Source organism: Charadrius vociferus, unplaced genomic scaffold, assembly GCF_000708025.1.
Source record: "Charadrius vociferus isolate BGI_N301 unplaced genomic scaffold, ASM70802v2 scaffold39, whole genome shotgun sequence".
Lineage (NCBI taxonomy): Eukaryota > Metazoa > Chordata > Aves > Charadriiformes > Charadriidae > Charadrius > Charadrius vociferus.
Genome location: NW_009650188.1, coordinates 4,908,489 through 4,934,523, shown reverse-complemented (window position 1 = coordinate 4,934,523; position 26,035 = coordinate 4,908,489). Strand labels below are relative to the sequence as shown.

Below are 26,035 nucleotides of genomic sequence, written 5' to 3'. Positions count from 1 at the left end.
GCAACAATGGCAGGTGATGACTGTGTAAGAAAACGCCAGTCTGGCTCCACTACAACCTGCAAGACGCCTGAGAATGAAGAAACACAGAGGAGACCTGAGAGCGAGAGGTCATTTCAAAACTCGAGCAATGGTGAGATTCTCTCACTCGGGGTTAGTTGCATCTCTGGCATGTGATCTCCTGTAAGGTGTCCTTTCTAGCACGTGGCCCTTGCCTATTGGCTCTTTCATTTCTCCTTGTAGAAAGGCTCCCAAGGTGTAATTCCCTGTGTATCAACTACAGTTCTTCAGCAGGGTTAGGTTGTTTGGAGTGCTGTCCTGCCAAACTTTCCCTCGGGCACTGTGTACTGCAGTGTTTACAGGGGTGTAGAATAAAGATAGTGATTAATTGTCACCAGAGAAGTGTGTGTGATGAGGAGGAGGTGCTTTAATGTTGTAAATGGTGCAAATGCATCTTGACAACATTTTTGAGTAATGCTGATAAATGCTTTCTCTGGGGACTTCATCTTGCTTCCTTTACAAACCTTAAGCATGTGGCTTCCTCAGGATTGAACAAAATGATCTTTGACATAGCAGGCTAAGCTGGTGTATCCATCCTGACAGACAGATAGACAGTAGGATACCACAAAGAATGATTGTCTGCTCCTGTGGGGCTCTGTTTATGTCAAAACAACTCCCTTCTATACAGTCTCAACCTTGGCTGCCTTAAAAGATGTGATAGAACAATACACAGTTGGGTTTGTATTCATTTATATTGTGGTCACATTAAAAGTAATGTGGCTTATAGTTGGCTTTGTGGAAGCATCACTGCCTATGTCCTATCCCTTGATTTGCAGGGAAAGTTGTGTGGCAGTTTGAGTGATTTTGCCTGTGGACACTGTAACTGTCTGTAATTCCTGGGCTATGTTGTACCACATTCCAGCCTGGTGATAAGGAGGTTAACAATGAAGTTGCAGCTTGTTTCCTTTCTCTCTGGGAGATGGAACGAGCAAAAAGCTAAGCTAGTCTATCACAATGTGCCATGTGAGTGTAAGTTCCAAAACACTGGTACCAGTGACTTAAGGAGATAGTTCTTACTGGTATGGTTCTGAATACGTTGGTACTATTTCAATAGTATTTTTTTCAACTGAAATGGGAGTTCGAGCAAACAAGTTTAGGACAAGTCAGATTTCTTCTTGCAAAAAATACATTTGAGAGAAAGCCATCCCACAAACTATTTGGAGAAGTGGGATTTTGGTGATACCATCGTTTTAATTGAATCAAATGGGACTGTTCCATTAATGCTGGTTTTAGGAAATTGCAAGGAGTTGATGGCTACTGGGCAACAGTTATGGTGGTTTTAGAAGCAGATTCCTATCTTTTTATCTATGGAATACCTTAACTGTTATGCATGAATTTGAGTTCTTGCCAGCTTGTGGGTAAAGAATAAATATAGCTGTGATAATTAGCACTTGATAGGTAGGTGTGCCTGTCTTTAGAAGCCTTTCATTTTAATACCTCTGAGATGTGGCATAATGTCACTACAGGTGAGATGCTGTGCGTGCGTAGCAAGTAAGCATTCTGGGGCAGATCTTGTGAAAGTGTACTGAGCTTTCATGCATGTACATGTGCCTGGTGGGTTGACTTAGAACAATGTAATGTGTTATTACAGTACAAACTGCAGTGAAGGACAGTGTGGAGGAATCCTGGTTAGTTAAGACTTGGTGCCTCTTACCTTCCAGGGTTGCTACCCATTCAGCAGAAGTGTCACAAAGATACTTAGCAGTTACCAGTTTCTGCAGGGTCTTTGCTCAGCACAGTGATGGGGACAACAGGAATTAGGAGACATGAGTCAGTCTCTGATGCCTGACCACATTATAGGCCCAGGAGGAAGATGTATCCCTCTGGTCAGGATTTCCTCCCTACAGTGGAGTTAAAGCAGTATCTCTCTGGCACAAAGGTTGAGGCTTTACAAAGTTAAAAGTGTTCCAGGCAGTAGCCTCTTCATGTAGTCCAGTATGCTTGCATTAGTAGGCAGGGCTCTCTGTGAAAGCACAGCTGAGGTGGAAAAATTTTTCTAAAGGAGTAGCCGTAGACTTCTTTTCTCGCTTTCTTTTGTCCCAGCCTTTCACTTCTGAATAGCTGTTTCTGAGGCATTAGAACTGACATATACAAAGGCAGCATGAGGCTGCTACGTCTGGCAACATTCTCTTTATACTTCACCATCTTAACTCTGGGTGTTATGTTGAATTTTAGACAAGATGCATGTTTATTGCAGTCAAGGGGTTCTAACCAGGTCAAGACAGTATCTTCTATGCAAATAAATATTATAGTGTCTTTGTAGTAATTATTTCTGTAGAAAAACTAAATCGCTAATGTGATTTTCCACCCTTGATCCTCCCTGATTAGCAAACACAATCTGCTTTTTAACTTAAGAGTTAATGTGTCAAGGGCCAACTGACTTGTTTCCAGAAGTGTGTGAACTTTCTACGGAAACTTCTAGGCCATTAATCCTCTCTTTAAAATTCAAATGCGCTGGCTGATCTGAAATTGCTTGGAGTAGTAATTTTAATCCATATATTGGCTTTAGAGACACATTATGTCTGACGCTTCCGTTTGTATAGTTTAGGTTATTTTTTCCTTGCCTCATCAATTCTGCTGAAAACTGCCTTGTTGCTTGCTGAGTTCTAAGACTGAGTAGTTTGTACTCATGTACACCCAGATTTATAGCAGTGTGGAAGTATTCATAGCTTTGAGATTGCTGGAGGAATTTTTCTGTCCCTTGATGTATTTGTATCTTGTAATCGTTCAGCCTGTAATTTCACTTTGACAGAGTAGCTGAACTTCAGTCTCGTATATCACTTCTCCTTGAATTGACTCCAGTGTCATAATTAAATAACTAATTTGGTCCTGGCATAGAGTCAACAGGTGATCTAGGCAGCAGTAATCCCCTGTCAAAAGCTGGGCTTCCTTAATAAGATTAGTCTTATGTTTTCAGCTGCAGATACATAAATAAATCTAAAACTGTTCTGCTTAATGGGATATTGATATCAAGCAGTACCCATTGCAGGAAAACTTACCTGGAATGTGCATAATGGAAATTGGATGGGCAGGTCTTAAAAGGTTAGAGAGGACATGTGTATCTGATTGCCTCTAAAATGCTAAGATTAGACCACTCAAAACAGTAAACGATGGTTGTGGAGTCTGCCCTTGTTTCCTCGGAAATCAGAAAAGGATTAGAAGTGTCTCCAGAGACTGATCTCCAAACAAGCTATGTGGCATATCTTTGTTTGCTATGAGTAAGCCTGTTTGGTAATGCTGGTCTTAGAAAGGGGTTGTTGTCTTCCAATGAAGAGGTTACTATTGATCATTCTCAGTGCAAAAGTTCATGAAGCCACATGAATTGTGTGTGCCTACTGATAGATGTAGGAGGAGGGAGCTCTAAAACCGGGAGTAATTTGGAAAGCTTTAGGGTTTGCTGTCTGACTCCTAGCAATAAGCGTTCATTGTATCAACAGGCTATTTCTTATGGATTAATGAACTTGGGATTAAGCTGCTTGAATTGAGTTTCTTGGATGTGTTTCAGGGAGATGGATCAAACAGAGCTGTCTTGTTTGAGACTAGGTGGATTCTGGTAATTCTAGGTGCTCTCAAGTTTTGCAACACGTGGGTTTGGTGAAGGCTGAAAGCTGCTTGAATTGAGTTTCTTGGATGCGTTTCAGGGAGATGGATCAAACAGCTGTCTTGTCTGAGACTAGGTGGATTCTGGGCAGTTTCTTGTAAGGAGCCTGTGGACATGCTGGTGTGGCATAGAGAATGCTGGTATTTCCTCCTGCTAGTGAAGATGCTGTTTGGGTCCCCTGTGCCTGCAGAAATGACTTTTTAACTGAATTCTTTGCCAGCTGCAGCACAGTGACCTATGGACTATGCTTTCTTTAAGCAGATCAGCTGAGCTCTGGGAGTGATCTAGTCATAACTTACCTCTATTTGCTGAGTGGCCAAAAAAATTACCATAAATCAGAATAAGGCTTACTAGCATTAAATTATTAACATATGTTGTATTGTATCAGATATGGAAGACTTCCCCTCTTTACAGTAGCCTTGCACTAGGTTGGCTTTGACATTGCTTTCCTTCAGATAACATCTTCAGTGTTTTTAAGAAAGGGAGCCTTTGAATCCAGGTATCTGACAGTAATTAAATCCTTCTGGCTATGTTGCTTTAACCTCTTGAATGGTAAGTTATCTGAACAAGAAATAATGAAGATAATATTTGTAAACTCTTCTAGAGAAGGGCAGTATTGGGTACAGTTTTTATGTGTGACTTTCCATGAAGATCCTGAAGCTAAACAGATCCTGACATTAGGGGCAAACGCTTCTGAACTGAGTGGTGTGCTTGGTTGTTCTGAGAAGTGTCTTTTTTGAGTTGTATGTGGCAATAAACCAACGTTTGTTCGTGTGCTTGCTTTTCTTAGCTTTTCTGCAAAGAGGCAATTTTTTCTTGAATGCTGTGCAGGGATTTAGATAGCAGTAGTCTCCCTGGGTTGTTCTAACTGCTCAATAATAAACTTACTGGCACAGTGCAGGAACAGTTCAAGTGGCAATGGCTCACAGTGCTGGGCTGCGGGCAGCTTCTGCAACTGGTGAAGTCACTACAGGCTGGAACTGTAGCACTGCAAGCAAGCCACAGCTGTACTCAAATTACTTATTCCCCGTTGTGCCCTTAGTGGTAATTGCAGACTGTAGCAGTTAAATAAAATGAATGCTTTTTAACACAGTTAATTTTTGAGAGCTTGCTTAGTAGAGTGCTGGCTAGCATCTTACATAGAAGTTGTTTTTGTTGGATCCCAAGCTGCAACACTAACAGATTATATGAATGGGGTGCTTTTCTAGTCATCTCAAATGTCACTTATCTGTACCATGTACAAGAGTAGGTTGAAAAAGGGACAATGAGATCCTTTAAGAAAGGGAGCTTGTAAATCTCTTGTGAAAGTTCATTTGCTCAAGTTCTCAACAATAAGAAGCTTTCTCAGTCTTCAGGTGATCTTTTATTAGCCTGGTTTCCTATGGAAATGAAGCTTACGTTTTAAGTTGCTCTTTTTCGGTTTGTTGTTTGTTTTTTTTTTTTTTTCCCTTCTGACTTTTGAACCTGCTTGGAATTTGGGCTGTGCAGAGGTGTCACATCCTACAAGGATCAGTTTCTACAAGCCAAAGCCAAGTGGTCAGCTAAAGCTCTTATCAACATCTGCTGATGGGAAGGGAACACAGCTCCCATTAAGTTAAAATTTCTCCCTGTGAGCAAAGCTCTTTCCAAGCAAACCCTGCTTCAGTCTCCTGTGAAATTTGCTACTATTTTGTACTAGTCTTCAAAGAATATTTACTTCCTTATAACTTTAAATACATTTCCCATTTTCTGAAGGCATATCCCATCTTGTTGTAAATGCTGAGGTGTGCTTGCTTGTATTGTGCAGCCCTGAGTCCATTTTTGTCATAATGTTGCAATCCTAAAGTGATACAGAGTGATCCAGTCTTCATTTTCAGTGTCAAAGGAAAATGAAGATTTGGACGTCTCAGCAGTGCACAATTCCCTTTAGACTCAAAATCATGTGATGATTCTCTTCTTGAATGACCTCACAGAACATAAGTAGCGCCTTGCACAATGGAAGATGAGTGATTCAAGAAGGTGATGAGTTTGTGTTCTCTGGTATCTGCCTTGTGACGCAGCTTGAGTTTATGGGGCGATGCAACACAGCAGAATGAGTTGTTGTTTTGGGGTGGGTTTTCTTCTACAGGAGGCTCTTTGTTCTGGAAAGGAAACAGCAAGCTTACGGGTGGTTTTACTTTGAGATGCATATGCTAAAGACATGGCGATCTTGATTTTTTTTTTTTTAAAGTCTTTTAAAAGATGCTGTGTTTCTAGTCTAGTCTGTGAATACACACAGGTGTGTGGGTGAATAAAGTGATAGGAGGGACGCTGCATACAATTTAGCAATTACATCAGCAGGTTAGAGACTGGCCTCGTTTCCTGTACAGCCGTTAAAGCTGTACATTAGGTATTTGTAAAACTATATCCATCTGTAAGGCCTTGTAAGTCAAAAAGGGTGTTTTATTTCCAAAGTGAGCTAGTCCTGGGTAGTTATAATAGCTGAGGCTTCGAATACAAGATCTGACAGGAAATACATGGTCAAAGCAATGGTTGTTTATTTTTAGCTTAGCTTACAAAGGAAATAGTGCAATCCCTTAGGTCTCATGTGTTCTGTCCTCTTTGGCCGTGTTGGACGGCTTCAAGCAAATAGATAGTCTTGAAGACTGGCAGCTGGATAAGACACACAAATTCTTAACCTTTTTGCAAGAAAAGGTTAGTTGTGTCCTGTCTGCTTTGTACCAGGTAAGCACAAGGTAGTTCTTAGCATAGTGGTAATGGAGGGAGGGGGCTATGAATACAATATGTGCAGTTGCCATTGTGGGAGTAGAGACAGTGAGATGATATGAAGGGGATACAGTTCTGCTTGTGGAACAACTTGGTTTTTATTTTTTTCTAATTTATTGGAGGAGAGAAGGTGGAATCCATTTGACACCAGCAAAGTGCACGAGCTGAGTGGGACAAGGGACTCTCTAGTGGTATCTTACACTCTTGTCTCGAATTGTTTTCCAAAATGCTGCTGTTCGGCAAATGTAACAGCATAATGAGCTTAAATGCTGAGGTAATTTTTTTGTCTTGGAGGTGAGATGCTTAGCAACCAGAAATTCTATTTTTGTAAAATGGATCTTTGCATGCATCCAAAAATTTATGGTGTTAAACAGTTTGTTTGTTGTTGCATTACAAGGCTGCTAAGTAATAGGCGGCTGTTGCTGGTTTGTTCTTAAATCTATAGCTTGTGTAGCAGTTTTTATAGACAAAACTCGATCTTCCTGCTTGATTGGGGGGGGTGCAGAATTAATGCTAAAAATTGAACATAGCTTTGTTAAAGATATTCTCGTTTCATTTAACTCTTTTCCAGTATTGGAATTGGAGTCATCTCTGAAGCAGGTCTACCTAAACTTCTTACAACTGGTTGCTTATAAGAGCACTCTCAGACTAGTGTGCATCACAGAAGCACTTGCTTCTGTTGAAACAACGCACTGTGCATTTTTGTGTGCATAGTCTGTGCACATACAAGGAGGACAAGACAAGGATGCTGCGTTATGAACTGTGATATTGCTATGAATGTCTTCTCGTTACACAGCAGTACAATGTTGACACCTCTGCTGCAAATCTGTTAGCTCATGCTTCACTGGAAACGTTACTAGAGAATCAGTTCAGTACCCTCTTTTTCTAAAAGTGGTAATGTTGTCTTAGATACTGAACGTGAAAGTTGTAATGCTACCCATGTGTTACTCTGTAAGGTATTGTTGTAGCTATAATTGCCAAAGGACATGCACAAGGCAAGGTTTGTTGCTATCTTTTCACCCTGACTAGTATTTTAGGGGGGTGGATGTTGCTGCTTTAATCTTGTTTTTCCTTCATGTGCAAGACTGTTTTAAGTAACTTTATCTTCTGTGTTGTAGTTCTTATTGGAGAAGTGAAACACCAGCTGGCTTGCCAGCACTCTACAACTATTGCAGACAAACCTTGTCTTAAAACTTAACTAGTCTAAAATGTCTGATTTGTATATGTTCCACTTGATGTAATAGAGGCATCTCGATGTGTATGCAAAAGAAATATGAAAAAGAAAAAAAGAAATACTTCTTTATGCAAAAGAAAGCTGATATTTGAGGCTTTACATATGAGCCAGTGGTATTAGTAATGATAAAAGTCGGATGATGTTCATGGCATGGTTTGACCTGACTGTTTGCTTAAGCAATGAAACATATTGAGGAATACACTCTGACGGCTAGCATTTCTCCTGGGGGGATGGAGGGAGGACAGCCAGCTTTGAATGCAGGATAACCTTCCAACTTGCCACTGAGCCTGTCTTCAGAGCTGGTTACATTATTTTACAGATAGTAGTGACTTGACTGCCTTGTCTATTGGCAATGTAGAGACCTCCAGACAACCTAATCTTATGTCTAGTTCACTGTGCGTAAGATAAAGCTCTGATAAAAGATCAGCACACTTGGATATGACCTTCTAAGGGTTGTTCTAATTGCTGTTTCAAGGCTGAATACGTTTAGGGACCTTGGGAAGATTTGCAGAGTTGCTGATGGAAAATAAAGCTTTTGACAATACAGCATGTTATCAGCTGTTGACTGCCTTACAGCACTGTTATCCTAAATGGCTATTTAAAATACTTGGTCATAGCTTATGAATTTCCTGAAGCTTAGTTTTGGATTTACTGGGACCTTATTGGAAGTCAGAAGGGCTAATGAAAAAATCAATGACTGAGCTACAGTATGTTGTGCTTTCTGTGTGTTCAGATGTGCAGCTCACATCACTGAAAATGCAACTGTTAAATATTTGCTTTCCTTCCTTAGGCCGGGTTGATGTTGACCATGTGATAACAAGGAAAATGCAGCTAATAGCAGAAGCTGAGGTAAATATACTCTAATGCTTGCTGGTGGGGAGGAGTGGGATAATTGACTCTGAATGTCTTTTGGAGAGTCACTAGTCCTGGAACACAAATATCCCTCTTTAGCCATAGCTTGAGTGCAGTGACTTTTATACAGCCTTCTCTCTCCTCCTCCTCTCTTCTGACTTTTCACAAGAGAGGTAGTATTATCAAATGCAGTTCTGTCTTATTTGACCCCAATGGGTTGAAGTCCAAAGATAAGAATGAACTTTGAGGCCTGTAGATAAAATGGAACTTCTCTCACAACTAACTTTTGGCAGTGTAATTATCAGCTAGCCTGTTGGCGTATTTAGTCTTTAAAATGCTCTGTGTCCTGCTATCCATTGAGTAAAGGCTAGCATGTAACCTGTTTCCCACAGCTTCTGTTGCCCTAGCTGGGGAGATGACCTTCCTGATCCTTGGTCCCACTCTTTTGTCAGTAAGCAATAACCTCGAAGAAATAGCACTGGGTATTTCTAATATTGTCTGCATCTGTATGAGCTGCCATTGTCTTAGCTTATGTTAAGGTGATTTATGCCCAAATTAAATGAAGTTAGCTAACAAGGAACTGCACCTTCCTTGTTAACCATTGTTTTCTAGTATGTATGTTCTTCAGGGCAAATCGTCCTGCACTCTTGCTTCATTTTAATGCAGAGAATTCCATGGTAAAGATGAAGTAATCTAATTGTGCCACCCTTATGTGAATATTAGGGAGTGGATACTTGTAAGACAGAGAAAAATATCTTGCACCTTTGAGATGTTTTCCTCTTTAAAAGTCTCTTTTTCACCTCTATAGGCAGTGTATAATTTGTAACAGATATAACTAAAGTGTATTTAAATGTCTTCTGCAAAGGGTGTACTGCTTTTTGTGCTGAAACTCCTAAAATTTAGCACATTAGAGGGGTAGTCAGCTCTGAATTTTTTGGACGCTGTCTTCTCTGCATGATTCTTACTGAGGACATGTTAGAGCAAGCCTCATATCTTTCCTTGGCAGACAAAATAGCCACTGCAAATGACTATGTTGGCAATAGATGCTTGCACAAGAAAGCTTTGACTGTTAAGGATGTGTAGCTTTGCAAGTTCCAGAGACCACTTACTGGTTGCAGGGGGACAACTCGATCTTGGATTTCTTTCTTCAGGAACATCTATTGTTTCTAAATGTTTTTTTCTGGCCACCAGCTTTGAGACACACTAGTTCTTAGACAAAGTGATTTCTTGTCTGCAAAGAGAATTGAAGAAACCATGAGTTGGCACTTTAATTATTGACATTTCTCCCAAAACAGGGTGAGTTCAGGTTCTAAACCCTGGGTTGAGCAACTTGCAAATTTGTGTAAGGTTTCTCAAAGCCACAATAATAGATATAAGGCTATGTAAAAGCATCCATCTACTGCAAAACTCCTGAGAATTCCTGCAGTGCCTGTCACTTTTGCTGTGTGAACCACTGAACAAAAAGCTTGGATTGCATTTTACTCTTTAGGTGATAGGTATTTGAGGTCTAGACAGACATTTGACTTCTGAGAAGCGCTGGTTACTGACAACTCCCACTGTTTTAAAGGGGATTTGTAGGTGCTAGGTGTTATTTGAAGTAGAATGCCTTCATGCGTCTGCAGTTCAGTCTGAAAATCTAGCCCTTTGTTCTGAGTTGAGAATGGTGTGTTCTGTCACCTGGTCAGGGCTGGATGTCATCATGTTTCAGTGACTGAAATTACTAAATCTGTTAGAATGAGTAAAATGCTGGGGAACTTGTGCAACTTTCTCTTTGTAAGTAAGCTTCAGAGTTACTTCCCTCAACTTTCTTCGATTTCTCGTAAATTATTGGCCAGCTTCTGGCTCTTACAGCATTTTTTTCATACTTGCCGCCCTTTCTTTTTTTTGTAATGATCTGATTCTTTTGTTTAAAACTTAATGGTGACAGCTGAGTGACCTGCCCAGTTCCTTGTCTGTGACTTCAAGCATACTTTAGGAAACTCTTGGTTAAGTACTCTCTGGGGGAAGCAACAACAAGGCCATTTGTGTATCCATGCCCTGTCATAGTGAAGACTGGTGGGAGGTGTATACTCTCTTAAGTTTCATTTCTCTGGTAACTGGGTGGAATGCACTTGGCTTATTGAGCACTCACAGTTACCTTGGCAATTCATCAAGTAGTTTGCCCTTTGAATAGCAATAGTAATAGCTGATAATATAGCACAATATGTTGTGAAGTTTTGTTGTACGCAGTTACTGTAAGATCTATGCTCTGGTTGTATCGTATTTTATTTAATCTAACAAGAACGCATACCCTGCTCTTCCAATCCAAACACATGCATATGTTGATGTCAGCCCTGGAGGGTTGTAGTAGGAGGAGGCAAACTCAGCAGAATGCTAATTGTAAAAGGAAGATGTAATTTAAGGAAATAATTTCTGTTAAACTCTTGCTGGGAGGAGATTGGGCTGAAAAGAAGGGGAGAGTCTTTAAACAAAATGACAGATTTTGGTAGGAATGAATAGTGCTTTGTTTGGCATGGAAATTTGAGCACTCCAAGAGGAGCAGAAATTTCTATTTGACTTTTTTTGGCAGTGATATGTGCATGCATGCTGTAAAAGCAGGCTGTGCCAGAGAGCACTGGTGTCTTCTGTTAGAGGTTGTAGTTCCAAAGTACTCAATTAACTTTTTTCTCCTGTTTTTAAAGGAGCAGATCGACATCTCTACAAGAGACAATCTTCTCTACCTCCCAGAAAAGCAATATCTAACAGTAGCCAGCTCCTAAGAGCTGCTGTTTCATTAAGTACCAGTGAAGCTTGTTTATTCTATACTGGCAGCTGCCAAATAGGGGCAAAAATATTTTTATTAAGTTAAATATTAATCTGTCCCCTACTGCAGCTTCTGTTTCAAGAGATCTCTCTGGAACTGACCACTGAAACAGGAGGAACGTAGAGTTCTGATGCATCTTGACTTCAGGGTCTCCTGGGTTTATGTGGTCTCATCTCAGATTGTCTTGTATTTCCTGCCAGAGAGTTAAACTTGTTTGCTTGGCTGTTGTCATGTTAGATTGTAGCATTTTGTAAGAATACATCTTCTACTAATATATTTTGTTAGCCTCAAAGCTTTGCTTCTAGAGAGTGCTTTTTAGCTGAGTCCTGTTTAGATCTGCTGTATAAAATCAGTCCAACCATGCTTGGATAATGAAGGCTATATCATGGATGACAAGTGTCCATCAGTGGAAATCAGACTCCTTAAAACATAGCTGTAGAAAGAGGTCTGTGTAAGAGGTAAACATGTCACTGCTGCAGCTTAGAGCTAACAGGTGCTGTTTCAGTGATCTGACTTTTCCTTCTTCTCTTAGACCTTGTACCTGTTCCTTTTTAGCAAAAGCAATGCTGCTCCAGCTTGCTTTATGTGTCAGTGCCTAACTATTATGCTAAACACCGACTGACAAATGAGCTCAAGTGTCTTTTCCCTCCTTGAAAATGGATTTCTTGGTTTTGTTACTTTTTCAACCTTAAAGATTAGAAAGTAGGTAGCAGTCGGGAATTCCAAAGGTCATCAGGGGAACATATGTTTAAGCAGCTGATCAGTAGGAAGACTAGATGAAAAAAATGTGTAGTTAGCATGTAGGAAGACTTGGGTCTTGGATCAGGAGGCAAACTTGAAAAATCCCATGCAAAAAGATGGTCAGACAAATGTTTCCAACAGACACTTGCATAAAAAAGCAAAACACGGTATGCAATTAGATTTGAAATAATTTCTTGAAACTTGCCTGCCTCCTGAGATGAAGATGATGGCTATCTGGCAGAGCATTCTAGAAAGGCTTATGTTTCAGGATGTCAGGCGTTGGCTTTCAGCCATGCTTCATCACTAGGCTCAAGTATTGGGAAGACCATTTGGTGTCTGGGGGACTGAACTGGGTGTTAAGGAACTAAACTGTCAGTCTTATAAACCACTGTCTTCAGAAGTGCCAGAGGTCTTAGGGTCTTTAGCTTCCCAAATTTCTCACTGAAATACAGTGAATGCATGTTGTCTTTTTCTTTCCTTGAGGAAATTAATTTTGCTTACTTTTTTTTCTAGTCATAAGAGTAACACACCACTGTACAAATCTTGGGATCCTCTCTGCATATAAAGAGGAAGAGAATTTGCACCACAGCAAAGACCTATCCAGAGCTCAGTGTAGCACTTACTGCAGAAATAACTAACTTTGAACATTTTATTACTCAGTTTCTTCTAAATGCATCTAGTTTTAAAAACTCTGCCTGGAGTGTGGGAGATGAGGTCTTTGAAAGCTCATATTATGAGCCTAAATAGCAGATCCAACTATATTGCAGACAGGAAAACAGAGGAATGGATTACATATGCTAGTCTTTGGGCAAGACAAAAAGGATATGAAAACATCTTAGCATTTTACAATCTGCATTTTGAAGATGAATTATAGTCCTTGTCTGGGTAACTTCATATGCTCCAGAAGTTGTCTTTGTCTAATAAAACGAGAGAAGAAAATTAGGAATAGGCTAAAAATGGTATAACTATGTCACAACTGGCTGTAATAGAGGAGACGACCTGTATAAAGCTGTCTGAAGAAAAGGGAGCATAGGAGATTCAGCTGGGGTGTTTGATCCCCTGAATTCTTGAACTTAGTCTTGCTGCCTAGCAGTTTTGTCCCTCTCACTTCTCAGTCTTAATGCTTAGCAATGTTACCCTGTTTTGTTGCTTTTGTGGAAATTTTCTGTGCATTCTGTAATTTCAATGGTACATGAAAGTTTTCATCCGAACAGCAGTAGCAGTGGAGGGGTGCAATTGGTCCCCCTTCCTGCACTTGCGTTGTTAAGATCGCTTCTGTGTTAATGTATGAGAACATAAGTGGTCATTGCTTAGCCACAAGTGTGGAAAAAGTCCATTTTTCCCTCAATAACACTAGATGGGCTAAAAAGTAAATCTTGCTGTAAGTGTTGTATGCTAAGGATGTAACTGGTTAAAATTGAGAAATGTTTTCTGGGTCTCATTTATTAAGTTTAGCTCAACCTTCTTGGCACCACAGCATATGTGAAATACCTGCCAGTCCAGAAATATATACAAAGATCAGTATGTTTACTTTGCTTCTCTGTGTTGCATCTGATAGAGAAAATAAACATTACTTAAAGTCCTCTGGCCTGAGGTGTGTGAACAGGCTGGGATAGGCCCCTGATTCTCTCCAAGTTGGCTCCAACTGTTAGCAGATAGTACAAGAAAGTTTTCTTTATGCCTTGCTCTGCCCTGCTCTGGGATAAAAAGAATATAAATATTTTATTAAAATGCATCCAGAGAATTAAACAACTTTCTGCTCTGTTTTTGCTGTCAGCAATTGAAGCCAGCTTTCATGAAGGAAGTGGACAGTCATTTCACAGAGTTTGTGAACAGTTTGGTGGCAAAATCAGCACTCCTGGATTCCTCATCTTCAGCCTCCATCTTCCCGGCTTCCTGCTCAGAGAAGGAACTGCACAAAGCCAAGTATGTCAGTTTTAAGCTGTTCCTATAGCAAGGTTATGTTTCCTGGAAGCCTTATTTCCTTTCTTGTCTCACATGTTCTCCTCTTTGTTTGCAGGACTTTGAGGGCCCCTCCAGAACATGGGAAGATCTTTACTGCCAGGAGGTCCCTCTTGGAGTGAGTAACTTAAGTACATGTTTTCCATTAAATTAACTGAAAATACCCATGATACACTAACAAGCCTTTGCTTTGAGGTATTCTCCCCACCATCCCCCACAGTCTTACATTCAAACCCCTGTGGAGTAATCCGTTTAAGCTTCTCTGTTTCTTTTTAAAACATCTCTATTGCAGCTTGCAGGCTTCCCGAATGTAAGTCTTCATTACAGTCCACTCAGTACCACTAAGATAATGGCTAATTGTCCTTTGTGGATAAACTGAGAAAGTGTCTGTAGACTGGCACTCAAATTGTGTTCAGCCCTTTGAATTGGGATGGCAGTGATGTCATCTTACCTTACCATGAAATTTGTTGAAAGCTAATATACTGGAGGTGTGACGTGCTATGCGAATGGCCTGATAGCATTTAAATCTCTCCCGTAGTGAGCTGTTTGAAGTGAGTCACATCAGGACGATCTACCACATGTTCATCGCCCTTCTCATTGTCTTCATCCTCAGCACACTTTTAGTAGACTTCATTGATGAAGGAAGGTAAGATTGCTTTGGAAAGATGGGGACCAGGTCTGGGAAATCCTCTCTTCCAAAGCACCAGAGGTACGTGAAACTGCAGAATGGTGCAGAAAGAAGGGGGAATCTTTCCTTGGGATGTTGTTGGATGTATGTTAACTTGACATACTTAAAATATACGCTTGAATCCCTGTAGAGGGGATATGGTCATTTCAAATCAGGTAGCTATGTGTTGGGAAAATCTTATAGATTGGTGTATTCCATGAGAATTATGGCCAACACAGTTGTGCCTAATGTGCTTAGTTCAGCACAAGGCAAAAGGGAGGGGTCATTATTGAATGCAGACTGCTTTAGTTGAGTGTCTTTAATGAAACAGTAGCTTTCAGCTGCTTGTGTTGCTTGACGGAGGACTGTGTTTAGAAAAACTAAATACTTTAGCAGTCCTTTCTCTGTTTAATAATGACAGTTCTGGAACACTGTACTTGTGCTTAAATAAAAATAGAACTTTTTGTTTTTCCTGGAGGAAAGTCTCAAGGATATTGGCACAGCCTCTGTTAAGATTGTGCTTTGCAGTTAGCCAGTTGTGAATGAGATTGTGAAAGACTGTTTTCCTCACACTTGCTTGTTGCTTTAAATAGTATCTTTTTGGCAAGCTGTATCCCATGTACACAAGTAGGATTACATGTTTATCTTGCTGATTATCTGATCTTCAGTTTACAAAACTAGAGCTGTATCTTGATTAGAATCATTGTCCCGCTTGCCTGGGTATAAGAACAGGCTTGTGAACTATTGAATATTGTTTAGCTGATCCTAACTTATTAGTGTATGGACGCTGGGGGAGAACAGGTATTTACCTCCAAAATCAAGTAATAGGGCTGGATTCTCTGATTACTTTAAAAAATAAAAATAAAATTCATTGTTACGTTCTCAGCTAGATCTGACAATTTGGATCCAGTTTGCAATTGAGCCCACACATGAAAACAAATTGTGTTGGTGTACTCTGTACTACCTTCTCCTCTGACCTTGGTTTAGAAGAGCTGCTTACACATAGGAGTAAGCTCTGGTGATTTTGATAGCCAGTAAGGTTGAACATCTTTTTGTTTATGTCATGTTTTAAGCTTGATTAATGAAATAAAGTACCTGGTGTGTGCCACACAGACTTGTTCGGACTGACCATCTAATGACCCTAAGCCTTTTGAGTGACTTGTAAACTGAGTCCATGTGGGATGCTTACAGTTTTCACAAAGCAGAATTAAATTACGTTTGAGTGCTAGGTGTTAGAATATCTCATGCCTATAGAGGTGGGGGAAAAGCCTCTTTAGGTGTTAAACTCGTGGGAAGAGCTGATTCTTAACATAATAGTGATGATGTTTTGGAAGGGTTTCCCAAAAGCTTTTGGACCCTGGTTCAGCAGTGGATCCTTTAGTCACGTGCTTGTTCTTAGCAGGGATGAGCTTGAGCATACTTTTAAAGCACTTGCTGATATTAAAGATGTGCTTAAGCCCTGTGGGATTTGAAGGTAAGCTGTGCCTGACAGCACTGATGGCATGAGTCCTTCATCTCTTATTTTCTGATGTGCTTGTGGGTGGTCACTTAAATCTGGCACAGACAGTCCCCTGTTTTTGAACTGAAAACTATCTAGTCTGTCTAACAATTATGATCTAGAAGTTTTGCATTTTGTAGCCACTTAGTGGAGTAGAAGTATTTCTAATGAAACAATGGACACTCAGTATTGTCTCTTTCCTTGTGCCTTCTAGGCTGGTCCTAGGATTTGATCTCTTGGTCTTTGTTTTTGGAAAGTTCCCAGTCGTCTTCTGTACTTGGGTGTGCATGTTCTGTGCCACAGTTATTGTTCCATACAACCTTTACGTCTGGTGGGCCCAAGGCTACTGCAGTTCCTCCCATCGTGTAATCCGCTCTCTCTTCTATGGAACATTGTTCATGCTCTTCCAAACAGCTGGGCTTGGATTTGGACCAACCTATGTTGCTGTATCATATGCCCTGCCTCCAGCTTCCCGTTTTATTGTAATATTGGAACAGGTAAGTCCCTACCCCATGTCTTTGGTTATATTGAATCTTTTTTTCAAAATGGAAAGAGTCCTTTTTTTCTAAGGAGTCAACTGTTGGTTTTATTCATTAAATTAAGCCAGGGCTGTGGATGGAGTTTGTCTTTGACTTACTGACAGACATACAGGCAGCAAGTCTAATGATAAAAAGTAGATAGTAAATTTCATTTTGACTTGGAAACCACTTGTTTTTCTTAGCCTGTATATAAGATTTTACTGTGGGTTTTTCTGGCTGTGGGTTTCTGTTTTACTGTGGGTTTCTTCAAGGCTGAAATTCCGTTTACTTCTAGTTGATTTGTGGATGCTAAATGCTTAAAACCAACTTTAAGAACCTGTTGTGCCATAGTTCACAAGGAAGCTGTAACATTCCTCTTTAAAAAAAAAAAAAAAAGGCAAGTACGTAGTCAATAAGGCGTTCCTGTTTCCTGTTGTGTTCCAAAGAAGCACCTGTCTTTGTCTTGTAGTCAGAATTTTATTGAAAATGGAATTTTCTTTTTCCAGGGCCAGGTGGGAGAGAGTGCAGGAATGTGGAGGACTAGTCAGACCATCAGGTTAAAACAAGGATGGTCAGATATGAGAGTGTAGGCTTGAAGAATTAACTTTGGACTAGCCTTCCTTTTGGTCCTTCGGAGACTATTTATGTGTGGCACCACCGTATTCCAATGTAGTGGTAATTGCTGTAGAACACATCTAACTTCAAAGAGTCAGTTTCAAGATTTTGAAGCATACTGTCCTACTGAAATGGATGGGGCTTTTTTATTTTTTGCATCAATTTTAAGTTAATGCTAATTGGTTAGTGACTTACTGGTGTAATTCGGAGTCCTTGCATATGCTGTGGTCCTGTGAGTGTAAATGGGATGTGTTTTGACTCTCCTGAGTCATGATTGTTACTGCATGCTTCACGTTGCAGTTTTAAATTCATGTCAGTTAAACAAGGCTGTGAGCAGAGGAAGCAGCCCTTTCCTTGTAAAAGGGGTAAATTGGAGAGAAACCAAGATGTTGAAGGTGTTGCCTTAAAATGCTTGTTTCAGTCTTTATTGGGAAGTTGGGAAAGTGAGAGGATTAAACTGATATTCTCGCGGTTTTACAGGTTCGTCTTGTTATGAAGGCTCATTCATTTGTCCGGGAGAATGTGCCGAGAGTCCTGTCGTCTGTAAAAGACAAGTCCAGTGAGTAACTTGCCCTACTTTATTTGACAGCAGTGCATAACCAGCTCTTGTTTTCCTGCCGTTGCTTTGAGCTGCCTTCATGAATTGGAGAGGTAGGTTTTGAGTAGGTGACTTTGGCTGGGCAGGTGATGAGGCTCTATGCTGACCCTTCTGCATCATAATTTCAGCTTGAACATTTTCATTTGGTAATAGGCAATGAGATAGACTGTTGTTCAGGTCAAAGTCATCTCTGTGTCTTAAAGACTCCTGTTGAAGCAAGACTTATTTCTGCTTTTAGGAGAAAAAGGTGCGTATAGGCTGCCTGCACACACAGAGTTCAGCGCTCTAGGTGAAATGACAGCAACTGTAGAAGCACAGAAGCTCTTTCAGCAAGGTGTGCTAGAGCTGAACATGAACCCACGTGTTGGTACAGGCCTTACAGCTTCATCTTCCCTAGGAGGAAAGGGAATGTCATATCATTAGCAGCGTTAGTTAGCGCTGCCCTACCTGTTAGTTGCCCTCACTTGTTAACTGTGCTTCATGGGGAGAGCAGTTCCATCTGATGAGTCTAGTTTGGTTTCCTCTCTGCAAATCCCATACCTTTAGTTCCAGACTGATGTTTTTTTGAGGCGATGAGGGTTGTATGTTGTGAAAGTGTACTGGGGAAACCAAAAACTTCAGTAAGCAGAAAGATTGCAGAGTGTTCTTTTTATCTCCCTTTCTTCCAGGCACAGTACCTATTCCCAGAATTTCTCAATACCTGTACTTCCTTTTTGCTCCCACCCTCATCTACAGAGACAACTATCCCAGGTAATGTGAGCAATACCAATAGAACATTAAAGTAGTCTAAAAACTGAAGCCAATGTTAAGCATCTCTGAATGTGATCTATTCAATTTACGAGTTAAAGCTTTCATAAAGATGTGGTTAAGTCAGTAACCTGGCAAGAGCAGGACTTGGTCATGAAAACTCACTCTGACACTAAGAGTATTTCGAATTTCCAGTTCTGGTTTTATTTCTTTGGGAAGTGCACTTGAAATGAAACAAATCAAGAACTTGCTACTGAATATCTAGTGACGCGCAGTTGCTGCAGTAGGCTTGTGTGTTGTTTTATGTGGTGCTAATAAGCAGCCCTGTCTCTTGAGTTTGAGGAGATAGGCCGAAGCCTTTAAAACTGGGAACTCCCAAACTTTTCTGTACTTTGCTGGGTTGCACTTTGACAGTGTCAAGTCAGCAGTCCTTTGCGTGACTATCGGGCAGATCATCACCTCCTACGTAATTGCATAATGCTGCCCTCCAGATACTTCTCCATTTATGGAGTTGCCATAGTTGTCCTGCTGTAGTTGAAAGTGAGGAACTAGCAATTTGGGCAGACTTCTCTGGGATGTCAGGAGATTAAGAACTCTAGAATTCAAAAACAATTTTTTTTTCATAGTATAGGTCACTAAAGTCAGTAACTGAAGGGAGGTTTTTGCTGCTTTGAGGTCCTATTTAGATATATCATGTGTTCTTTTTCCTAGGAATCCCACGATAAGATGGGGCTATGTAGCTACCAAGTTTGCACAGGTGAGTAGTGCAGCTTTCTGAAGAAAGCACTTTCGGAGTTCATTTAAACTGTGGTGCTAAACAGTTCTCCCTTTGGCATTAAATCACTGTTTACTTGGTGTGGGCTTACCAGAAAGGAGTACATTTTAGTGACTAAAAAAAGAAACAGTGATATTGCTGCACAGTGATATTGCTGGTTGTGTCAAAGGAAAAACAAACAAACAAACAAACAAAACAAAAAAAATCCTTGCTTAAACGGGCCTTTAGATTCCATTCCATACAAACAAAAGCTGTGTGTGTGTGGGGAGCGCAATATCCGTGCTCTGGGCCTCTTTCTGTACACTGATGCTGTATTGTAATGCACTGGCACAGCTACCTGCCTGCAGATACTCAGACCAATTTGAAATAATTAGGTCTGGAGTCCAAATCTTCAGTGCTTATTTGAGCTCAAGGTTGACCTGATCTTCACATTTGTCTGGATGTGAGCTTCAGTTGCTTTTTGTGGATGTGTTTCCAAGTAATGGCATTGTGTGATTGAAACTTTTACTGTCACACAATGCATTAATGGTTTAAAAAGCAAAACATTAAAAAAAACCAAAACAAAAAAACCCCAAAAAACCCAAACCACACCGAAGCATGGAAAAGGCCTTCAGCTGCTTGCTCTTTGACAAAAGAGGGTGATAAAGCACACACCTGGCTTACAGCTGTCAGACTACTTAAAGCAGTGACTTGCATTTTGACCTCAACTTCCAGAATATGGGTTCATGAGCCAAAGAAGGCCTGAGGCTGTTTGGCCTGTAAACATCTCCTTTGGGATAAAAGAAAAGTAAGCTTTTATATTAAATTTAACTACAGTAAGAATTTTTGAATTATTTTTGCCCTTGTCTCGGACCTAGATCACAGAGTACTTCCCCACTTACTTTGGTGTTGGCACAAATTTTCTGTGTTGTAAATCCTGAGTTGATAGGAATAGGAGAAACTTACAGCTGCTGTAGTAGAAAAGACAAGTTGATTTCGCTCCTGGCTGTCAACATGCTACAGAGATGCCTGTGGCTTACTTTCTGCCTGGACCCGTAGGGAAGTTTATTAGCAACAATGTAAATTAAATTATTTTGATTTGTGTTGGCAGCTGCTGTTCCTCTCCTAGAGCTGTCAAGTGGTGATGTGTTAATTGTGCATTTCTGTTATAGAGTCAGATTTATTATTTTTTTTGCTCCAGGTGCTTGGTTCGCTTTTCTATGCCTACTACATCTTTGTGAGACTCTGCATTCCTCAGTTTCACAACAGTAGTCAAGAAACCTTCAATCTTCGAGGGCTGGTCCTCTGCATCTTCAATTCCATTCTGCCAGGTAAGACCTGGATTCATGAGTGACTATAGCTTTATGGAAGACGCTGAAGGGAGGGGAAGTGCTTCATATGAGATGCATTGATGACAGGCAAAGATCAGTGAAGGAGGTCTTGTGGGCAGACTTCAGTGTTATGGTGTTAAACTTTAGAGTCAGCAGCACAAAAATAAAAACTTGGGTTTGGATTTAACTGTCTTCAAAGCCAGGTTCTTGGCTCTGTGACAACCTTGCTATTTCCCACTGGTCTAAGCATGACCTGGTGTAGTGAGAAACTGAAATACTTCTACTCTTTTGTATAGGTAGCACAAAGCTTATCTGTGTCAGTGCCTATAAGAACAGTCTTGACTGTGTTACATAGTCTTGTTTATAGCTGAGAGAAAACACTACAAAACCAGTCTGAATCTACCTTGTTTTTAGGTGTACTGATTCTCTTCCTGGTTTTCTTTGCGTTCCTTCACTGTTGGCTTAATGCATTTGCTGAGATGCTGCGCTTTGCAGACAGGATGTTCTACAAGGTAAGATGCAGGAGTTATAGTTTATAAAGCAAGCTTTGTAAAGCTTCTAAAATTGCACTTGTAGAAATTGAATTGCTATCATGATTTTGATGAGAAAAGAGCAAAGATATGCAAGTATGACTAAAGAAATTTCACTTTCAGAATGAAATAAAGACTTCTGAAGGAGCAAGTGGTCTTCAGTCTTTGTCTGGCAGACTAGTATTTTCCTATTTTTGGTTATATATTCTAAAGAAAATATAAACCTTCCTTTCCTCTGTACTTTTTACAAGAACCCAGACCCTAGACATGCACCTTGCATCTCTTATTCCCACACAGAGACACCTTGAAAAATGAAGTATATTCCTTGCAGGTTACTGTTCAGCACAGCTGGTGAGGAGTCTTAGAGCACAAGTCTTACGAGGAGCAGCTGAGGGAACTGGGGTTGTTTAGTCTGGAGAAAAGGAGGCTGAGGGGAGACCTTATTGCTCTCTACAACTACCTGAAAGGAGGTTGTAGCGAGGTGGGGGTCAGTCTCTTCACCCAAATAACAAGCAATCGGACAAGAGGAAACGGCCTCAAGTTGCACCGGGGAGGTTTAAGACAGATGCTAGGAAAAACTTATTTACCAAAAGGGTTATCAAACATTGGAACAGGCTGGCCAGGGAAGTGCTGGAATTGCCACCCCTGGAGGTATTTAAAACACCGGGAGGTGCTGAGGGACATTGTTTAGTGGCGGTTTTGGCAGTGTTAGGTTGATGGTTGGACTCGATGATCTTAAAGGTCCCTTCCAACCTAGACGATTCTATGATTCTATTATTCTATGATTTTCCTAATGAAAACAAAAGAGGAAGAAACTGAAGACTGTTTTACGAAACAAAGCATCCACAGGATTTTTGTTTGGTTTATGCTGTTGAGGCCTAAGTTGTTTGTTGCTGTGCTGTAGAACAGATCTGACTTCTACTTGGCAGTCTCAATTGTTTTTAAAGTAATATACCCTGTATATACAAACAGAACCAGCCACCAGACCTACACAATAACTCTGCTGGCACTCTTTTTATTCTTTTATCATCTCAGCCACTGCAGTTTGGGATAAAACCAGACTTTGATATACAGAGTGGAATGTTGGAAGTGCAATGGAATGCATTATTTCACAGTGCAACTTGTTATATTAGCTTGGTATTACTCTGATCAGTATTTTTCAACTTGATATCCCAGAAGAGACCCGTAGAATGTTTTATGCTTAATTAGATTTCTACTTTTTTCAACTATGCTTTCAGGACTGGTGGAACTCCACTTCCTATGCAAACTACTACCGAACCTGGAATGTGGTAGTACATGACTGGCTCTATTACTATGCCTACAGGGACTTCCTTTGGGTGAGTAACAAGCAGATGTATTCTTCTTGTTAACTAAACATTTAACCACCAAGTAAGACAGTACATTTGTGAAGACACAGCATCACTGTCCATTGAGAAGCACAAAAATGTCTTGCCGCAGCTGTTGTGGGTAGCTGCTGTGTTTTTTAGAGATCCATTGCTCATTTCCAAGTCTTTAATATGCGTAAAATGTGGGTCTGAGGTGTAAGAGTGTAAGGATTGACTCCACAGTGTGAGTTTACATTGTACTATTTTGATGAGCTGTGGTAGGTATTTCATGAGTGGGCTCAACCTGAGTACTTATGCAGGACACCAGAAATACGCCTGAAGAAAAACACCTAAAATCTGGGGTGCTCTGTAAAGCAGTTAATATTTTATGTATGTCTGAAGGAGGCCCTTCTTAGTTCAGGTGAAAAAAAAAAAAAGTTGAAACAACCAAACTAAAACCGCAGCAGAATAGCTTATAGTATTTTTGTATTCTTCTCTCTTCCAGTTTTTTGGTAAGAAGTTCAAAGCAGCAGCTATGCTGTCTGTCTTCACAGTATCAGCTGCTGTGCATGAATATGTTCTGAGCATCTGCTTCGGCTTCTTCTATCCAGTTCTCTTTTGCCTGTTTATGTGCTTTGGAAGTAAGTTCCCAGGAGAGATTATGTGAGTGGGTTGTGGGGTTTGTGGTTTGTTTTTTTGTTTTTCTTTCAAACAAACGTGTTTAGCTCTTCTGATGCTGATGCCAGTTATCCTTTAGGCACTCACACACAGAAGTGTTTCTTGTCCAAGAGTTGCAATTGTGGGTCCAAACTTTGTGAATGGCTTTTTGCAGCCAAGTAGCTCAGTAGATACATGTATACACACACTGGGTTCGCAAGCTTTGGGACTCAGATGAGCAAATTATGGGTGGGGAGGGAGAGCTATACATGTGTGTACTGCTGTTCATGAGACACTACATATTTTAATAGCACTGCTTCCCCTTTGCCAAGCCTTAGTTGAATTGCTGTGTCAGCAAGTTGGAAGCCTTCCTCTTTTAAAGTCATAGTGTAAGACAGGTATTACATTACTGCTGCAGTGAGGAAGAGAGCCCATTTAGAAGTTGAAGCTCTTGCTTCATTTTGGATTTTGAGCTAGAGGAAGTTAGAGGGCTGTAATAAACTCTAGGCCACCTCTGCCAGCATGTCTTGCTCACCAGCATAACACAAACAATATTGATCCCCAGAGGCATACAGCTAGGCCAGCTTGTTGGCAAACTTATTGGAAGTAAATGTCAGAATCATCTCATAGTATTTGCTCTACTGCCAAGCACAATCAGATTTTCTTGCACTATACTGACCTCACAGAGCAGCCTTGTTGCTCTAGAGATGAAGCGAAGGGAGGGAAAGATCCAGTTAAATCAATGAGTCTTTTATTCTTTAATTCTGAGTTTGTTTCTGAATGATGCTTCTCATTTCACCTCTTCCCAGTGGTCTTCAACTTCATCCTTAATGACCGTCGGAAAGGGCCCATCTGGAATGTGATCATGTGGACTTCCCTCTTCCTGGGCCAAGGTGTCATCATTTGCCTCTATAGCCAGGAGTGGTATGCCCGCCAGTACTGCCCTATGGAGAATGTGAGTGACTGACCTTTCCTCTGGGATAACTGACCATGCAAGTGGCCTGTCCTTTCTTGCTGTGGGGACAGGGCAGATGTTAAATGACACTAGTCTTCCGGGCAGTGTGCTATTGATTAGGAGTTATTTAGTCTAGAAACTGTAGAGGATCTAGGAAAGCTTTTTCTAACAAAAGTGCTTTCATTAGTGTGCTTCTTATGCTGATGGCATTTCACTTCTTGAAACTGGGGGTGTTTTTCCCACATCTCTGAGGACATAAGCCACTGCTTGAGAGTACGCTAGGCCATTCAGGCTGTGTGACGGGAACTACAGCACTTGGCCCATGAGGTCAGGAGAAACTCTTCTAGGAGGCTCACAGAAACTGAGCTTATTGTGCCTCTCCCAGGCTAGAGTGGGTGGCAGTGAGAATTAGTTGCCTATAAATGATCAGTCTGGGGTTTTGATGGTGTTACTTTCTGACTTAAAACTCACTTTCTTGAGATCAGATTCTCTGCTACATAAAACTTGCTGTCCTAGTTGATTTCGGTTTTAACCAAAGGTGTCCTTGGGCAAACTCTATTTTAAGTTTGACTCTGCTCACTTAAGAGTTTTGCCATTCTAAATGACTGACTTCTTGATACAATATGCTACTAGAACCAGCATTTAGCTGATGTGTCAGAACTAAAGGTAAGGTAGATGGCAGGCAAACAGCTTCTGACTGTAGCTACACTTCTACAGAGTGTTTTGTGAGGATAAGAATAGGGTTGCAGGATGTGAAAATGTGGTTTGATCTTTCCTGTTAGGGAAGGTTGGCTTCAGCAGACCACACCACAGCCGGTGCTGTTTGCCTGTGACTGACATATTGCTTCTCCATCTTTTGCAGCCCACGTTCCTGGACTACTTAAAACCACGCTCGTGGTCATGTCATATGAAGATGTAAAAATGGCATGCTCGGGCTGTGTCATCATCACAGAAGATGAGAGTTGTCCTCCAAGTATTTGGACCAATGACCTAACTCACTATGGACTTTTTCTAAGGGAAGTTGTGCCTCCTGATTATTGGGGAGAAACTGTAATTTTTTTAAACATTACTGGGGCAAACCAGTTGACCTGGATTGCAACAGGCTTCATAGGCAGCATCCACTATGTGCTGCCCCACTTTGAGCCATTTCCATGCCAGTAAAACATTGAGCTGAAGGTGGAGTCTTCTGGAATCCTACTCACCCAGGGGCCCCCCCAAATTGCTGCTCTTCTGGACAATAGATAATCTAGTCAGATTTGCTAGTAGCTCATTGTTGGTGTCCGTCCATCTTCCTTAGCCATCCCTTTGCAATTTTTTTCTCCCTTTTGGTAATGGGTTATCTACAAAACTTCTCTTCTTTGTGATCCTGTATGCTGCTACGACGCGGACAAGTGGCGGAACAACAGGATATTTACCTCCTTGCTCTGAAAATAGCCAAAGTATTCCTGGATGGCTTTGAACTGCATTCTATGTATGTTGCAGATTTTAAAACGGGCAGAGGAAGGAGGGGATTGTCAGTTTATTTGTGGCTGCATTGGAGAATCAGGTTCAGAAGCAGGGCACAGTGTGGTCAGTCTTTATGTGACTTTTTACACTGAAAATTTATGTTTTCTCTGTATTCATTAAGTTCCCAACTGACTTACAACATTTTTGTTCTATGAAGGCCTTTGTGACTTGAGGAATAGTTTTTCTTCTGGCTTTTCCTTTCTGTTGCTCCAGATAATCAATTCTTTTTAACACAATTAACTTGTAAAAGAGCTTTTGCTTTAAGCAGGTGCTTTAAGGTATACAAGTTGTTAAGGCTTTCTTTAGTGTGAAAGATCTGAAATACTATGACCCAACTGT

At 40.7% G+C, this 26,035-nt stretch overlaps 1 protein-coding gene across 1 annotated transcript; it reads left to right on the top strand.

Moving 5' to 3' along the window:
* SOAT1 (sterol O-acyltransferase 1) lies at positions 1 to 25,424 on the top strand. Its single transcript, XM_009892841.1, has 15 exons — positions 1 to 130; positions 8,428 to 8,486; positions 13,811 to 13,959; positions 14,054 to 14,113; positions 14,534 to 14,641; positions 16,375 to 16,657; positions 17,774 to 17,852; positions 18,560 to 18,641; positions 19,350 to 19,395; positions 20,594 to 20,723; positions 21,138 to 21,235; positions 22,492 to 22,590; positions 23,084 to 23,219; positions 24,045 to 24,190; positions 25,053 to 25,424. Exons 1-15 carry the CDS (start codon positions 7 to 9, stop codon positions 25,107 to 25,109), a joined length of 1,656 nt encoding a protein of 551 aa, XP_009891143.1. The 5' UTR covers positions 1 to 6; the 3' UTR covers positions 25,110 to 25,424.
* Positions 25,425 to 26,035: the final 611 nt, after the last annotated feature.

Bases quoted from the DNA above. Each gene is read 5' to 3' on its own strand.
- SOAT1 (XM_009892841.1), top strand. From the start codon at position 7: ATGGCAGGTGATGACTGTGTAAGAAAACGCCAGTCTGGCTCCACTACA. The intron at 131-8,427 runs GTGAGATTCTCT...TTCCTTCCTTAG, and splicing joins ATTTCAAAACTCGAGCAATG to GCCGGGTTGATGTTGACCAT. The intron at 22,591-23,083 runs GTGAGTAACAAG...TCTCTCTTCCAG, and splicing joins CCTACAGGGACTTCCTTTGG to TTTTTTGGTAAGAAGTTCAA.